The sequence below is a fragment of the Dermacentor variabilis genome, chromosome 9 (genome assembly GCF_050947875.1).
Source record: "Dermacentor variabilis isolate Ectoservices chromosome 9, ASM5094787v1, whole genome shotgun sequence".
NCBI lineage: Eukaryota > Metazoa > Arthropoda > Arachnida > Ixodida > Ixodidae > Dermacentor > Dermacentor variabilis.
In genome coordinates, this window is record NC_134576.1 from 116202119 (window position 1) to 116220911 (window position 18793).

The 18793-nt window shown below is 43.7% G+C and overlaps 1 protein-coding gene across 1 annotated transcript in view; it reads left to right on the plus strand.

The window, feature by feature from the left end:
* The window catches only part of LOC142558154 (uncharacterized), a 261951-nt gene that overhangs the window by 218406 nt on the left and 24752 nt on the right, over positions 1-18793 (plus strand). The window contains exon 2 of the mRNA XM_075670315.1: positions 10559-11014. Coding sequence (XP_075526430.1) covers positions 10559-11014 — 456 coding nt within the window. The remainder of the gene's footprint in view (positions 1-10558; positions 11015-18793) is intronic.

Sequence of the window (18793 nt, forward strand, 5' to 3'; positions counted from 1 at the left end):
CTTATCAGTACTGTAAATTTGCATTCAAGCGCGGTTTGTTTCGGTCATATCTTTGCTTTAAGGGATCTCTTTGTCATGTGCTGCACGATTGTGCCCAACTCTCTCCGACCTGTTTTTGAATGTCAATTTTACTTTTGCTCGTTCCGCGTAACTTCGTCTAATGCAACCACCCTGCCTGTCAACCCACGAACACTTTTCTTTTGTGTGTAGACATGCCAGGTAATGTTTCTGACATAGAAGGGCATGAAAATGTTGTCGCTATCGCGCTCTAGAAAGCAATAAACAAAGAGCTTGAGGAAGCTAAGTTGGGTTTCTGGATGAAGTATCATGACACTACCAACTTTTGTTCTGACGAAAAAATTTTGCTTCGCGATATTACGCAAAGAAAGAAGAAAAGGAATGAGCCCATTTCAAGCCCGTGCTGAAGGGAAGGTCACCTTTGTTCGATCCAACGCCATCGGCGTTCTGTTGTTCTAGGGGATGACGCAAGAAAAAAGAATTGGCTGAAGGCTTAGCTTGGTTAAGCCTGGAAGATTGCGAAAGCAATACCCTTGGCTGCGCCTTGATTCGGCTGATGGTGTGGACATGGTTGCCCTTTGTTGAACTTATGGCTATACATCATCCGACATAGCTGTGCAAGGCAGCGCGCCGACCACTGCGAGGAGCCGAGCTGTAGCCCCATTTATCCTCCTAGCGTGACGTCACACCAGCGAGCGCCCTCTCTCGGTAGCGCCGCAGCAGCGGCGCGCAAGGCTTCGCCTCCACTATAGTGTACTACATTATTCTAGTACACTATAGCCTCCACCATCGATGCCGCGCGCTGGGGCCCCGTCTCTCGGTCTGGCGTGACGTCACACGGTCACGTGACGCGCAGCTGTGTAAGGAGGCGCCACGACCACCGATGGGCCGAAAGTGCGAGCAGTATTGCTTTCGCAATAAAAATTGCGCTTCGTGATCAGAGGTAGAGGGCGCTTTGATGTGTGATAACCCCCGCTTTATGCGTACCTAACCAGTGATCCTTGCTGCATTTGCTGGGCGCCTTGCTCGAGTGAAGCAAGCGCCGGTGTTCACATTTTGGTTTTATCTGTGGGATCTCGATGCGCCTTACGCTTGCATTCATTCCTTTCATTTTTTAAAAAAATTTTCTCGACTTTTTTGCGCAGGCTTCGAGTCTGATGTTCACGTCTGAACTAAAATTGGCGTTGTCGTAGAAATGGTGTAGCAGCGTGATAGAAGACATAATTTTGAGTCTTCTTGATATGTTAGCGCGTTTCTGTTCTCTTTGAGAATAAACGAGTCGTGTTCCAGACTGCAGATGCATCTTGAAGAACCGTGTAAAATAGAGTGATGACCCCCAGCCACTGTGTGCATCTTGTGCACAGATTGGCCAGATCACAGAAATATATATATATATATATATATATATATATATATATATATATATATATATATATATATATATGTGCAGGGTGTTCAAAATTAAGCTTTATGGTTTTTTTTGTTTCTTTAAATTGGGCACTAGGAGGCACGCGATGACCACCTGTGCAAATAAGTTATGTGGACAGGGGGACACAAAGTGAGATGACAACTATCGCAGTCAGCTACCCAATTAACTAAAATAGAGTAATTAACCTTTCGTTGATTGCAATAAGTGGCCATGTTCGTATTCGAAAGTTAGAGGTAGTCGCGTTCCTACACAATATCAGAGGGAAAGGAACCACTTGCCATCCTTGCCTATGCCCTCGCCCCGTTGTCAGACTGAACGCCGCACCCAACAGCCGCGTCACGTCAGGGAGGAGCTTTGCGCCGATCCTCACTCTCTTGCTTGCGTAATCATGCGAACTACAATTAAAATTTTGAGTCGGATATTTATTTATTTATTTATTTATTTATTTATTTATTTATATATTTATTTATTTGTTTATTTATTTATTCAGTTACCTCAGAGGCTCCCGAAGGAGTACTGTGGAGGGGAGTATACAGGGAATTAGCAAAAAGAAAGGAGTACAAATAAATTATACATTGCTAGCAAGGAAACGTGTGTGTGTGTGTGTGTGCTAACACATTGAATGCGTTTTCAAAGTTATTTTTCTTATTTGAATCTGAGTTTAATGAGCGCATCTGCAATCACGGACAAAGATATCGTAAGAGAAAACAAAAGCCTGATTTAAGGCTGGCTTAGGCACAGTATGAAATAATCTACCACAATGCGATATACAGCTCCCTTAGCAGGAAATATAAGGAAATAAGCACAAAGAAAATTTTCCACAATATTCCAAGTCGCTTCGAATTGAATAAAGCCTTTCCCGTTTCGTTAAAGTTTCATGACAACGCATACCGAAGAAGATTGCTTCTCTCTTCTTTCGGGCAAGAAATTGGGAGCAGATATATTGTAGCTCTAGCAGTTGTTCTTGAGGTAGTTATTTTAATGTGTTGTGCGTTAATAAAAGAGCGCTTCCCGGTTGCAGTAAGCATTTTTAGCGATGTCTTTTCTTTTTACCTCTGCGTCCTATGCTTTGAACGTGGTGCTCATAACATACCGTTACACTTACATATTATTTGGCGCTCGCGCATCTTCCGTCCCATTGTCCAAGCTGGCTCGGTTCTAGCGAAAACGCCACTAAATATAAGTAGGGATAAGTAATAGTATACGAAACTTTCGAGCTGTGTTACATGGCTGCATTATATTAAAGATTCCCATATTTGCGTCGCATTTTGTGTGACCAAGAGGTTGGGCAAAGCCGCCGTATTGAAGCGCAAACCAGAGCTTTCTTTTTTTTCCTTTTCAATGTCTTAAAAATTTGGTGTACGACGTCAATCCTCGGCGCCACACCGCGTAAGGTCAATGCTGCGGGCAAATGCGTTCAGTTCGTCCACTTATCTAGCAAAATCTAGCAAAATCTAGCAAAAAGCGTTCAGCTTGTCATGAACCTTCAACATTTAAGTACTTTTCTCATGGAAAATACTTCTACACGGAATAGTTTAACTGGCGCAGAAGCTAGAAAGAATCCGCTTTGCTGAAGAACAGAGCTTGCTGCAGAAATTCGTAGCCGTCACAATCTACACATGATGACCTTACAACTATATCACATGTGATTCTGTACCAAACACATTATATCATATGAATTTGATCATGATTCGATGTGATTGATGATGTCATGTGATTACGCGTCGTTCTGCTAGATAAGGTAAGGTCAAAGAAAGGACGTTCTGGTGAGAGTGCTGCGGACAATCTAAAAAAAAAGAGATATGTGACAACAAAACAATCACGTGATCACAACCTGCTGCTGCAAGAGAAATGAAATGTTCCGCGTCGCAATATGGCAAAGTGGCTGCAAAAGAGCAGGGACACATTCGATACCAGCTGTAATTGCCCTATCCCTGTTAATACGGCATTCGTTACTCTCGCGAACTGGTGCTTTTTGCGCATAACTCGCGGGTCGCGCATGTTATACAATACACTTTAAGCATATGGCATGGAAAGCCACAAAAGCGCTGTTGAAATACCTCAAGTCGACAAGTCTTGGTAACCGTGTGTAGACTCTGTGCGAAACCTTCAAATGTGCGCGAAACTGTGCTCTATCTATCTATCTATCTATCTATCTATCTATCTATCTATCTATCTATCTATCTATCTATCTATCTATCTATCTATCTATCTATCTATCTATCTATCTATCTATCTATCTCCTCTCTCTTTCTCTTTCTTCATGCCCCTACCCCCTTCCCTCAGTGCATAGTAGCAAGCCGGACGAGCGTCTTGTTAACCTCCTTGCCTTTCCTGTCTTCTATTTCTCTCTCTTTCTCTCTCTTAAGCATATGTACGTAACTTTCCATTATAAGAATAGAAATCGCGTTTTTTTCCGTGGCTCTAAAAGTATCTATAACAAGAAAAAAAGGACGCAGTGTGGTACGGTAGAAGATATTATTAGACATTTTTTGTTAAATTATTTGTTTCGGGGCTCAGCGTTCCAAAGCCACTCATGGTCTGCGAGAGACCGTCGTTGTGCGGGTTCAGCGCACAAATTTTCACCACCTGGGCTTTTTCTTATAACGGGCACCCAAAACTCCGTATGCACGCGCTTTCGCATTCTGTCCTTAGCGCAGCGCCGCCGCCGAAGCCGGGGGTCGAACCCGCGACTTCGTGCTCTCCAGCGGTGAACGCCAGAGCACTTATCAACCGGAGCGGGTTACTGCCACATGTACCGCGTTACATACACAGGCATGATACGAAATCTTCGGCGACATTATGGTGATTATCAGAACGATTTCCGCCGGTATATATAGTTCTGCTTCCGTTTTCTTCGGTATCGTACTTGGCAATTATCTCACCGTCCTGACACTACGGCGTAGGTAATTAACGTGTTTTTTTTCTTTTTTACAAGACCGTACTACAGGTAATGTCCCAACATTACCATGTAATGCCTATAGTGGGGAAAAGATACTAGGCCACCTTCATTAGGCTAAGGACCTTCCAGGAGCCCATTGCACTTACCCTGGGTGGGCTTCTACGCTGCGTCAACGGAGGTTGCGAGCAGGGGAAGTAGTAAACACGTCTGTGCCGTCGAAAGCCAAGTAGTCAATAAAAAACCACGATTGATCCCTGCTCACAAGCGCAGCCTGCAACTCTCAAAGGGCGGCTGGAAGGAATCCCCACGGCATTGTGGAAAGTATGAGAGGCTGGCGACAGCTAACGACGTGGACTCAATCTCGGGAATCGGTTCGTTGATGAAAAAGAGCAGAGTCGTGCGCCCTTTGAATGTAGTCTAAACCTCGGCTACCTGAGTGGGCCTGTTAGCGTACGTTATCTTTGACGTCACTGACATACTGTAAGGCACTGTAAAACTCTCACGTTTAATACGTGGTTTTTCTTTCTATTTTTGTAATGTGAAAATGGAATATTGCGCTATAATCGTGTTTTCAGAAAATGTCACCCGATTATTGTCTTTTTTTTTTTTGGTCTCACGTCGTTTAAACATGCAGGCGTTTGTAAGTCGACTGCGTCGAGCTCTTTATTGCGCTTCATATTAAGTACAATGCGCATTTTTCTAAAGACTTTCATTGAGCCGTGGCGTGCGCCATTTAACGTCGACGGGGAAGGTTGTACTGGCAGATTTATTTTAAAAAATGTAATATTCTGCGTCAGGTTGCCACAACGCGAGTATACGCTGTTGAACATGATATATGCAAATTGGAATACCTGGTAATGTCGTTCGCCACGTTCAGGCAAAGGTAAAATATTTTATCACTGGGTTCTCTAAAAACAATGGCGTTTACACATTATTCCCCGTTTTTTCTTTTTATGCCATAAGTCGTGCCCACTAGAACTAGTTTATTACTGGCCGCGGGCCTGCGAGACATCTTAAAGCAAGCCCTTACCAGAGTCCTTCCATGTTTTGGAAATGGAAGCGGAAAAAAAAATGGAAGGACTCTGCCCTTACTGAGCAGACTTCGAAACTATTAGTTGAATCTCGCCGTCTGACAAGTTTCTTGTTAAAAATGGTGCCGCCAATTAAAATTGATTCGTCTTACTGCATTGAGTTTTCGTTCTTTCTAAGCAGTTTATAAACTATTTCTGGGCATTTTGCTCTCCTGAAGCCTCCCCTTTCTTACTCCCGCCTCCTCTTTTCTTTTTCGCGTGTTTTTGACTGTATATCAACCCAATGGGGCCAAACACCTCGAGGTCTATCTATATCGTTAGCACCGGCCTCGCAGCTCCCTCGGTGCGTTCAAGATGATGCTCTTAACGTTTCTTTCCCGTCGAAGCCCACCATGTTTTACTTCCATGTTTGCTTTTCACTGCCAGAGCGGAAGCGAGAGACTCAGTATCGAACGCCTCTTTTACCCTAAGGGCGTATGCATTAAATGTTGGTGCTTCGTCAAAGCTCGGTAGTCTTCAGAAAAGTAATTGCACTCAGGGAGACTATTTTCTCTCATTTTTGGTTTATGTGGTGTTGGTACACTACTTTGCAAGTACTACGCTTGGCTTGCAAACCGCCTCCTTAACGAGAAACGGTCAGCCAGGCTTGTTTTTCCGTGCGTTACGAACAGAACGTGCACTTTCCCATGTTTAGGGTAGCAAACCGGTTAGGCTACACTGGTTAACCTCCCTGCCTTCTTTCTCCACTTTTTCCTTCCTTTCTTCTTCTTGTTGAGCGTTCGTTCCAGCTCACCTTCGTTCTAGCAGGGTCTGCGAAGCTCATTCACCTCTACATTGTTTTCCCAATTTTGTGTTAACTTCTGGTTTTTGTCTTCAGTAGCTCAAAAGAAAGAAAACAGTCGACCCCTTGAACCTTAGTTCGCAGTCAGTATTTGCGAACTAAGAGCTCATGCAGTCAACAGCTCCTGAGATAAAAATAAAAAAGCAAGAACCTTCTCCAATGTGTGAAGACTGCTTAACAAGGAGGCACACTGATTGGAGTCCTCGGTTTGGCCTGTCTATTTGCGAAGACAGTTGACCAGATACTCTGTTTTGGCCTCATAAAGCGTTGAAAAAATAATGGGCGTATTCGTTACTGTTGTTTTTTTTACTGGCAGTTTCTCATTATTTTATTACTAATTAATTCTTTACTTCTTTAGGTCATTAGACTTGGTTCATCGGTTACAGTTGTGCTTCACTAGCCCAAGTTCATTGCTTAATTCCTCATGGGTGGTTCTTCAATGATGTTGTCCCTCTTAATATACTCTTGTTCTCCGTCGTTCTTCATTAACTAATTGCACATTCAACACAATAAGACCGCCTCTATTGAATAAAATTATTTGCAGATATTATTTTCGCTTTCGTTAAGATGCATTGCGTTACTGATTCAGTAAATAATTGCCCATACAATAGATAGACGATTTTGTTTAAAATTGCATTCCAGACCACCTCAGGTGCTCAGAAGCTTTAATGCGACTTACCTATACTTACCCTGATGCAGGTACTGAGAAATCACTGAGAAAAGACAGACCTACGCTCAGTACGCATGTGTTTGCTACGTCGGGTAGAATCTCAATCGTAAACATGCCGAACTGAAAACGCTTGGAGCGAGAGAGAATTAAATTTCACCACGCCATGGTTGCATCGATCGAATGTAGCGAATCAAATGAAAAAATTCATATTACTTAAAAACAGCCCTACCAACGCAGGACAAAGAAAGACACCGGGAACACACACGGCGCCGACTTGCTACTGCGACTCCGCTCTCGATCTTTGTCCTGTGTCGTTAGCGCTGTTCTTTAAGTAACATGGAAAACCACGAACTCAACCAATCGGCTGTTCTTCTTCAAAAACTTCATGACTGAGTACTTCTGAAACAAGCTGCTCCACCAAGTCTTAATAATGAATGCCTGCAACCATTCGTAGCCCCAGCGCCAAAGCGTTGTCCCTTAAAAAAAAAGCATGGGATATTCGAAGTACTTTGTTTGGAGAAAAAGGGCTGGCAAAAAAAAAATTCTACATCGATGCGTCTTTCTTGTATTCCTTTTTAACATCGCCGACGCCGGCTGTGTCTGTGCTCTTTTGCGAAACGAAATTGCTCCACACGATTTCTACCGAAATCTTCAGGCGCAGAGGAATTCCGCATTTCAGCGTTTCCCTAAACACACGCCCTCGCTCGGGCTTGTTGATGACAAATGTTGTCCCACAGCGGCGTAAACGTGTTTGTTTTGCACGATTCGCCTCTTTGTCGAAATAAATGGCATCGCACTCTCAAATGCCGAACACAGACGCGTGACAAGTCGGATCGCAAATGAGCTTCAGCTTGAGGTTTTTCCCACATGTCACTGAATTCAGCGTCTCCCGCTCTTATTGCGCGCGCAAATGTAGTTACGGGGTTATAACTATACGTTGATTCGTCGCCTGTTTCGTACAATCGCATTATCTATCTGTTATGTTTCTATTACCATTATCTGTTATCTTTTATCTTGGCTGTGGGAGGATATATTGTAGAGGAGACTGCCTTTTAGTCCATGAAACCGAGTCCCCAGCAATTTCTGCGTGCATTGAGTGCTGAGAAAATAGTCTTGCCAACGTTCAGAAAGTTTTCGCCAGTTTTATTCCACTTGCGAAGGATCTCTGCTGGGCGAAATGAAAAGTGCGTTTTTTTCCCCCAAAAATACTGAAAAAAGACTCTGAAACAAAATTTCCTAAGCATCCCACTAGCAACGACGGCAATGATTAAAGTGTCCCGTGCAGTAGCGCACTGATATACGTAGCTCGGTCAGTGTTATCGTAGCCATCAATTCTCGGTCGTTAGGGCATTTACTTTTTCAATATTGTGGTTTTTACTGTTTTAGAGAGTGCTGTAGACATTTTTTTTAACTTCGGTAACTAGTTATGGGCGTGGAATTATGGGCGTGGAACATCAGCAACGTCACGCTCGAGTTAAATCACTTCTCGTCGTTAGTTGAATTCGAATAAACAATTCTATCGTTGGGAGGCGGACGCCTTGTCACCGCTTAACGAGGGCAATATTGTCCTTCCGAAAATTCAAAGAAAGAACTGCACGCTTGAGAGACAGGTGCCAATTGCCGCTACTCAACAAGGTATTTTACTCCAAGAAACGTTGCGACATAACCTCACTTTCCTAGTTATCTAAATTGTTTCAAACGGATGAGATTAATGGCAGCATCTTAGATAATGAACTTGTTCTTTTTCTTTGGAGGGGGGGGGGGTGGATTGAAAGTAAAGCACTAGAGTGCAGTAAACCCAGTAAAATATCCAACGCTTGTTGTTTAAGGGCGCCCTCAAGCGAATCGTGCAGGAGAGCGTTAGCCGATCCCGTGGCGTGTAAAATTTGAGTTGATTATGATTGATGACGATGAATGACGTTGACGATGATGAAACTTGTCGTTAATGAGGTCACCCTTGAATCGGAGCAACCGCTAACAGTCACCTACGCGCACAGTCACCTAAGCAGTCTCACTGCTTACTTAAAATTCATTTGTCCCGAACGCCACTGTGTCTCACCTGAGGTGTCCACGTGGACTTAGATACAGAGTAATTTCTATGTGTAGTCGCTCTGCAACCTCAAGGGCTGATTATTTTTTAAGGACGCTTTAAGCACGAGACACGACAAGTGACTTCAGCTGCGGGACCTTCGACCGTGACAGTGTCTGCGATCTCCACTGTGCCCCACAGTAGTGCTTATATCATTTCTGCGGGATACAGGCCCCGCTAAGACTATGTGAACAAACTTTCGTTTTAGGGCATTTGTGCTAATGTTTGCTCGTGTGTCTGTGTCTGTCTTTCGTTCTCGTTTTCTTCTCGATCCCTTCATTCCGCAGAATCTGCGCTGGAGTAGCCACGCGAGACCTGTTTATACCCAACCTATATTGATACCAATCGATATCAACATCGGTTGCAAGCGGCCACTCTGCTATCTCTAATTTATTGCGTAGGATCACCTCTGCCTGCTACGACACCGTCCTCATCTCATACATTTTTTTTTCAGCAAAAGTCATTTTTTGATATGTATGACCTGATGTACTCTTGTCGAATGTAGACCGACTTTTTTTATGTGGGATTTCTGACCGTTTTTGTTGGCCGATCCCGAAGGTAGTGCAATTTAGCACAGCGTCTGAAACAGAACCTGTGCGGCATTTGGAGCATCAACATATCAAGTAACTATACCTCTCGTTCATCATTAAGTATTCACAGTCGTCTGAAACATTTTGCACTTGCTGTTGCAAAGGAGAGATAAACATTAAATTCAATGAGACTGTATGTGTCTCACAATCGAAACGCGAATGCCCATCCGCCTTAACATGCCCAAACATTACTTTTTTTTTTCAGAAAGCCTATAAATATAGCTATTTAGGAATGATTTTCATCGAATATGTTTTAGCACTCATTAACATCACGCACAGTAAAGCATTTAGGCGTCTTGACTACATACCCCTCATAAGATGCCAAGCTTTTACCCAAGAGGTTTACATAACCTCCTTGCTCCTACTTAACAGGAATTTTACCTACAATCTTATAAGTAACTTAATATGTTCGCCCTGTGTCCACAATTAGCAGGGAAAAGAGAAGAGGTTCGATTTTAATGCCCTCATTACGTCTATTTCTACACAATTGTGTAATCTTCCCATTTTTGATCTTTTCGCTCCGAAGTATCCGCAGACTGCCACTTGAGGAGTTTCAAGCTGCTTTTTACGATTCTCACAGCAATAAAAATATTTATTTTGTTGCATTGTTCATTACCCACTCCTGCTACTGCCCTGTGGCTGGCTGTGGAATGTTAGAAGGAAATAAAGTAGCTGCCAAGTTAAAATGTTCTCCAGGACAAATGTCACTTTACTGAACGCGCAACACGTAACCAAGCAGTGGAGACTTCTACGTGGCTAGGTTGGTTGAAACAACGCCCTACCGGCTACTCTGGTAACACCGTTGAGATGAAAATATACTGGTCGCTGCGTTACTTCACTGCTGAATGGTACTACAGGGCGTTCTTCGCCTCATTCCGCTGCAGAAGCAGGCATTAAGATTATCTAGGCGCCAAGAAGTTTGTCGTACATTGCATGTACTTCACAAGTGAACGATATTACAGGATGGTTTCGCCTGTCTCCAATGCAGGAACAGGACCATTTCCTCTGTCACCGCTAAGGCTAAGCCTTCTGGAAGGCGAGCAGACGTCACTTCCTTGTCCCATCAACATGGCGTCCAAAGAACCCGTCTCTGTCATCTGGTTCCGCGTAGCAGACGTCAAGCTGAGCTCGTCCAGCGGCTTACCTCAAAGCATTGACACCAGCCAGGCACCAAAGAAAGTTTACGCATTGGTGGCTCCCGAGCCACCAACGATCACAGTGTTGGGAGCAGCTGTTGGACTAGTTGACGGTGCCCACTGGAAGCAGCCATCGTGGATCGGCAGGGCGTTCTTTTCACTGCTGAGCGATCCGCCCGCTTTGCTCCTCAACCAACTGAATCGCTCTGACACCGGAAGTTACGTGTGCAACGTTTCGTACCGCGGTGAGAACGTAACCGACGTGGGTGTAACCATAACAGAGGCTATCGTCGAGCTGTTCGTCGCAGGTGAGTAGCTTCGTTGGTGCAACTGAAATTCCCTTGAGGAAATAGGCAGTGTTTTGTAAACAAGCAGGAATAGTACGGTCAGTAAGTTCGGACGACTACGTGCATTTTTCTTCTTGGCTTTTCACTGCTCCCAACAATAATCTCTGCCCCAAAATGATTTGGACACTCGTTCGAGCGTATTCGTTCTGCCTTCACGTAAAATTAGCGCAATTACAGTACGTCATTAATTATTACATTATTATTATTATTCGCTAGTGCAAATTTAAACAGCAGTGCCTATTCATCTTGGTGACTTTGCGTTCTGCAGCTTGCTTGCACTGATAGGATTTATGAAGATCACTGCCAGTATTGTTTCAATGTGATTTCTTTCGTGTAGAGTTTATTTGTTTTTGCTATCACTCTGAGCAGTTTCAGCGATTGTGCCCGTGCAATCTCGTGGATATAAACTGGAAAGCAGTGGTATGCATAATTAACCACGTAATGTGAGCCATGAAGAAACCATAGAAAGTTAAGCCTATATTTGCGACTTCGTCACAAAAAAATTAAGAAGAACAAGAAGAAAGAAGAAAAAAAAATGAAGACCTGCTTCTTAATACAATACTTACTCGGCTACACCTTAAGTCAGTCTTGAAAATTTTGTTTCCAGACGCAATTTGCATAACTCTGAGATTTCAACTACGTATTTAATTTCACCATGACCCGCCGTGGTTACTCAGTGGCTATGGTGTTTGGCTGCTGAGCACGAGGTCGCGGGATCGAATCCCGGCCACGGCGGCCGCATTTCGATGGGGGCGAAATGCGAAAACACCCGTGTGCTTAGATTTAGGTGCACGTTAAAGAACCCCAGGTGGTCGAAATTTCCGGAGTCCTCCACTACGGCGTGCTCATAATCAGAAAGTGGTTTTGGCACGTAAAACCCCAAATATATAAAATTTCACCATGCAAAGAGAACGAGAGATTTTGCCGTAATCGTGGGGGCTAACGTGGTGCCCCTTCACTTTAAGAAACAAGACCACGACGCGTCCTTCAGTCATCAACGTATGCCATACCAGTGCTAAACATTCCCGCTCATTTTGCTGTGCCTTCCGTGTCAGTAGATGGATAATGTAATCATTGAGGCGTGCCAATTCTGCAGGTAGAAAACTGCGCAACAATATAAAGGTAACTACGCGAATAAAAAAAGACGCTTTGTCATCCTCAGTCCCACGGCCGCGGATTTTATCGTCGAGTGTCACGTGGCAACATTTCTAGTGTTTTCGCAAGTGAAAACCTTCCATGTCAACATGTCGGCAGTATACGATTCTGAAGCATTGATTACACATATACAACTTTGGACAGTAATGTATAGACTATTCAGCAGTTTTAAAGCGACCGACTGAGAGCACCTTCAATACATAGTATGCACGTGACGTCACATCCGCTGCTGTCGTCTGCTTCCGCTACCTTCCGCCATCTTGGGGTACCTTATCAACAGGCGCGCGCATAGGCTTACAGGTTCCCCAAGATGGCGCTGCCGTAAACCGGAAGTCGCGGAATATCGTTGAATGGCGTACGTGCATACTATGTATACATAGGTGTACGTGCACTATTCAGCGTCAGTCGGGTAAATACTTGGTGACGAGGCGTACTGTTTACTGTTTCATAAAATTATAGTAAAAAAAATGTCTGCATTTTGTTCTAAGCCGCGGACATGCAGCTTTTATTCGTATTGCCGAAGGTGTGTTTTTCTCAGTGCAACTACCCGAAAAATACGTTTGACCCGGCAGATGTAATAGACGGAAGTAAGAAAAGTAACGCAAACACCTGGAACGCGAACTAAAGCCAAGGAAAATGTTTCGCCCCTTTCCCAAAAGCGTGAATGAATAGGGCAACTTCTAACTGAACTGTGGATGAAAACGTGTTCTGCGAAGAATATCCTGAGCCCAAAATATGCGGATACGATCGTCCGCGAGCCCTCTTGAAAATAAGAAACGATTAAAAAAAAGAAATATGCTGTTTCTCGTCTATTGCCTATTGTCTATACCGTATATTGTCTTCGCTCTTCTTCATACTACGGTACTCTTTGAAGTGCGAGCGTCTTGCTGTATAGGAAGTCAGCATTCAATCTGCGAGCTGTCAGTTGCAACGAGAGATAGCGCAATCGTACCCCCCCCCCCCCTCCAATTTCTGAAGGGCTTTCAAAAAGCGCCGTCTCACTTTAGGCGGAAAACGTGTCCGCCAGGCCTTTGTGCTCATCAATGGCTTTTTTTTTTCGTCTATATTTTTCAGCTTGGGACGAAGCATTCTTCTACTGGGCTGTATTCTTCAGAGACCTGGTGCCTCGCGCCGTGAGAGCAATCGGCTTAAAGAGAAGAACGTGCTTTTGTCACACGAAAAGTGCCGACAGGGAAAATCTTATTTTTTTCCTCCTCTGGTACGACCGGAACATCTAGCAAACTGACAGGCAGATGTGCGATCTTGGGATTTTCTTAGTGCTTCTCGCTTCGTTTCATTTTTAAAACCGTTTGCGCTCGGTTCATATTACTTTTTCTTTCTCCTTCTATATATATATATATATATATACACGTGTATATTTTTCGTGCTTGTAAGGCATGGTTCAAAATTTCACAGCGACATCTCGAAAGAGTTCTGGAGCTGTGCTCGTTTGTGTCACCACTGTTGCTGTGTAGTTAGACGGGCGTGGTCATTTTCATGGCGTACCACGCCAAAGGAAATAATGGCCCCTTTTAAGATGTTCGACATAGCGTTCTGTCAGTGGTCTAAGATGTTCTTGTGGCATGCTAAGCGTTATTCTATTCCACGTGCATTTTATGTTGCTCTTTTCTGGCGACTATTGCCCTGTTACTAGGGTACGTTAAATCCTGCTTCCGAACTGTTTGCCAATCTTTCTTTCTTTTTTTGTTGTTGGTATGTGCCATTTTTTTTTATCCAATGCTGTTTACTGGTGAATGTATACCGGGGCGCCAGAGGCCTAGTCCGGTAACCACGAATGTCTGCATTCGTCTCCAGCATTACTACCGTCATGTTTGGTTAATAATAATAATAATAATAATAATAATAATAATAATAATAATAATAATAATAATAATAATAATAATAATAATAATAATAATAATAATAATAATAATAATAAAACAAGATTAACTTGAACAATATAGGTGGATGGATAGTTGAAGTTATTAGCAAGACGATAAGAATTAAACGAATGAAGCACCGGACTAATTATACGCGGCCAAACCAGGATATGATTGTGAGCCACACCGTAGTGCGGACTTCGGATTAATTTTTACCAGCTGCGGTTCCAAACCTGCATCCAATGCACAGTACACGAGCAATATCTTTTATTCTGCTTTGCGTCCCCATCAGAATGCGGCCGCCGTGGTCGGGATGGAAGCCGCTACTTCGAGCTTGGAAGGGCAACATCATAGCAACCGAGTTTCATCGCACGTATTGTCACAAACAAATAATCAATCAATCAATCAATCAATAAATAAATAAATAAATAAATAAATAAATAAATAAATAAATCACTGAGTTAACACGGTGGGTGCACTAACAAAGGAAACCTAGTTGAGGCCAACTTTTCCACATGGGGCCAACTTTTCACGTGCCCGTCTTCGTCAGGGCCCCATTAAAGCTGCTGAATTATAATAATAATGCCTTTATTCATGAAAACAAGTGGTACAATGTGCCAAGGCAACTTGACTGGTCCTAATAAACAGCAGGTCAAAAAGGCACCAGACAGCAAGAAGCGAGAAAAAAAATAAAAGATAGAAAGAAAGGAAAGAGGAAGAGCAAAAAGAGAGAAAGAGAAAGTAAGGGCATATAGCACATAGGATCTCACTTAAACTAACTTCCTTCGTACATCAAACGCTCGGGAAAAACCAAAAATATAGATATATAGATAAACACAACTCTTAAATAAAGATTAGGTATATGGTCAAACCCAATTCTTGGGGCAATAGAAATTATACAGTTCTCTGCCAGAACAATTAGATACATCTATGGACGCAGATCTGAGATTATTCAGCAAAGTGGGGAGAGTGTAACAAGCCATATGGTTACCATGAGTTGAACGCACATGCACCACATGCCAATATTCCGGGGACCTGGTGTTATAACATGGGATGTTGTGTTCCAATCTAGCCAGAGATGAAACAAGGCTTAAGTTCTGTTTGGTTTCCTTTAGGTATCGAAGAGCAAGGCGGTAGTTAAGCATATCGCTGACTTTAATTACCCGAAGTTTCTTTTTTTAAATAGGGGCTCAGATGGGGAGTCAAAGGGCATATCACTAATTACGCGAGCAATTTTCTTTTGTATTACAAGCAAACGGTTAATATTTGTAACAGATGCGGTGCCCAAAATAAGGCAGCAATAATGAAGGTGGCTCGCAAACAAAGCATTATAAATTAACATTTTAATTCTTTGTTCGCCCCACTAAGCGACAACTCTATATCGTCAGCAGAATTCCGAAGAAAAAAAATTAAATTAAGTTGGTTTTACGTGCCAAAACCACGATCCGATTACGAGGCACGCCGTAGTGGCGGACTCCGGAATAATTTCGACCACCTGGGGTTCCTTAACGTGCGCCTAAATCTAAGCACACGAGTATTTTTTCGCATCGCGCCCCCTTCGAAATGCGGCCGTCGTGGCCGGAATTCGACCCCGCGACCTCGCGCATAGCAGCCCGGCACCTTATAACCATTAAGCAACCACTACGGCGGGTCAGAATTTTGAAGATTTTCCCGTAGCACGTGGCCCATTTCCACTTCTTGAGCCAAACTATACTCTAAATGACGGGCACCATAGTCTCACGAAAAGTCGAAATTCGGAATCGACTGAATACCAAGCTTTCGCCAAGCGCATTTTAAACAAGTTACATTACGGCGCACATTGTAATTTGCGTATTGTAGCCGGTGGGTTTGCAGAGAGAATCATTGTAACTAATTAGAGGTTGGCGTCCGTTTAGAGGTGCGCGTGCCCAAAGAATGCAACGAAATGCATTAATGTTCTGGTTATTTTCGAGCTTGAGTCAATCAATCAATCAATCAATCAATTTTATTATTACATAAAAATAATATACAGATAGAAGTATACAGATAACCGCATATAGAGCTTAACAGTATATAGAGCTTAACCGCATAAATAGTCGTATTGCCAAAAACGTTATGGGGAACAACAATGCATTCCTGCCGCAAGTTCAACAGCGCTTATCGCAAAACCGATGCTATAGTTTCGGAATTCACTCCAGGCGTGAATGCGCCGTGTTAGATCAGGGGCTTTAATTCACAAATTGGAGTACGCGCGTTAACGCAGTTGGTTAATTCGTTAACTAAATAATTTGTGTTAATTAGTCTAAGGTGCTTTTCTTTATTCCTTCGCAAGTAATGTCTTCCTGCCCATCTAATTCAGCTCAAGCAGTAGGTCGGTGACATATGCCATAGCAGATTTTTTTTAAATTTCACTTGAAGTTTAAAAACCCGGTATTTATCAAATACGCCCTCGTAGTTGAGTCCTAAAGCAAAAGTTATAAAACGTGATAGCGTAATCGCGAAAGCAAAGCCGACTTTCACAGTCTCGAGAACAGATGATGATGCGTGCGAATACAAACCAGCGATGTCATTAAGCGGGCCGGTGCAGCTCGTTACGGTAAAGGCAAAGTCGACTTCCTCCTGGAGTACGTAGCCGGCATGCTGGCAGCTCATTATAGCTTTCGCGTTTGGCTAAGGCTGAGGACCACAAGAGCCGCTTTTGTAAACGGCCTAGAGTGAGCTTCACTGAAAAGAAACAGAACCAAAATCACCAGGGCCATCGAGCGTAGTGAAGAACTGATGTTAACGTCTGTATTTACGCGCGCAATACAGTCTCTCTACCTTTATTTTTTTTTCATTTATAGTTGGTTTTGTGTACGCTAACTTTTAAAAAATTCTAATCGCTGCTAGCTCGCTTACTTCTTGCAACGCTAGCCGCTTCATTTTTGAAAAAAGAAACTTTGGTACCCCATTTCAGGTAGGAATGTGGCACGTTTCATGTCATGCACACAGCTTGTGATCTTTCTCTTTTTTCTTCTCTTTGTCTTTAAGGGCATATATTTAGGCATGACCTTAAGGATATCACGGCACTTGAAATATATATATCATTGTCTCATTTTGTGCACGTGGCACATTTTCTGGCGTGAGCGAACCAGGAGATGTTAGGAGCAACCGCTGTGTCCTCTGCTACTCTTTACACGAGGGATAAGTGAGTGTCTTCCTTATTGTGCGAAACTATAAAACAGTGATTAATATAACAACTCATACATAGGCTCCTGCCGTTTTCGCAGGTAAGCTACGTGGCTTGGTAAAAATTAGCAGCGAGAAAAACTTTGACAATAATTTCGCTTAGTGACTAATTATGCTAGCTCCTGTTTTAATTAATGAATTTATGGCACGTGCAAGTCGTAATTTTGAAATTGAAGCCGAGGGGCTGCGGAGTCGTGTCTTCTTAACAACAAAAAAAGTCCTGAGAACCCACCCACGTTAGCCCAGTGGCTTTAACATTCTGCTGTTGAGCTCGAGGTCCCGGGTTCGATGCCCGCCATGGCCCGCCATTTCAATAGGGGGGGGGATAAAAATGAGGCAGAACTCCATCTCACAATGACTGTCGATTGTAATGCGTTTAGCGTTGAATCAATATAGCAGCACAACGTATTGCCACCCTCGAAAGGACTTATGTACGAGACCATGTACTGCATCTGGACTCTTTCCTCACGCTTCCTTAAAAACTATTAGTGCCATCTGGTGTCGCCGCCGCGAAGCCTGCGCATGACCTCCAACATGAGTCATTCGCGGTGATTCATGTCGGCGTTAAAGAAGTTATTTGAAGAGCGGCACACATATGTGCACATTGCCACAACGCTCAGTGACCCGAGATAGTCCTACGGTTGGTTTCGATCCCTGTTCACTCAGCACGGCAGATCCGTGCGCCAGCCAATCGACTATGGACTACCCAGTGACCCAGGCAGGCGGTAAAACGGTTAGATAGAAACATACATGGATTGATGCAAACATACGTAGAGATAGTTCGCCTCCGGAAAGTGCGTGAAGTACCCTAGGATTGAGTTAGGTGTACGTTGAGGGAACTCACCGGTTTCATAATCACATCGTCTTTCCGGCACATAAAGGCCCAGAATTTTTTCTTTAATCACCAAAAGTAGCTACATGCTTGCCAACTTGGGCAAGATTTTGCCAGTCACTAGACCCCCGAAAGCCACTTTCCCACATCTGGAGAACCATACGTGGTCTACGTTCCTTCCCTGAACAACGCTTCCCATTCAAAGCGCTGGCGCTCTTCCAGGGGCGGCTAGAGGCTGATGTTGCAGAAGACTTTTGTGCAAGGATCGCTGGCCAAGCAACCGGTCCAGGCTTTCGAGCCCCCAGTCGCATCCCTGTTTCACGTGACGGCCGCATGGATCTTCCTTTCATAATGGAGGAACTAGAAGCGGCTCTTGCTCTATGCAGGCGTTCTTCATCCGCGGGACCAGATGGAATATCCTACCGCGCCTTGAACAACCTGAGTGATGGCGCACGGAGAGAACTGTTACATCTCTACAACTTATCTTGGCAGGATGGCATGGTTCCCGAAGAATGGAAGATAAGCCGCTTGGCCCCTCTCCTGAAGCAAGGCAAGTCCCCACTTGAACCCACCTCATACCGCCCAATAGCGCTGGCCAGCTGTGTGGGAAAGATAATGGAAAAGATGATCCTTGCCCGCTTGGAGTGGTACCTGGAGCACTACAAC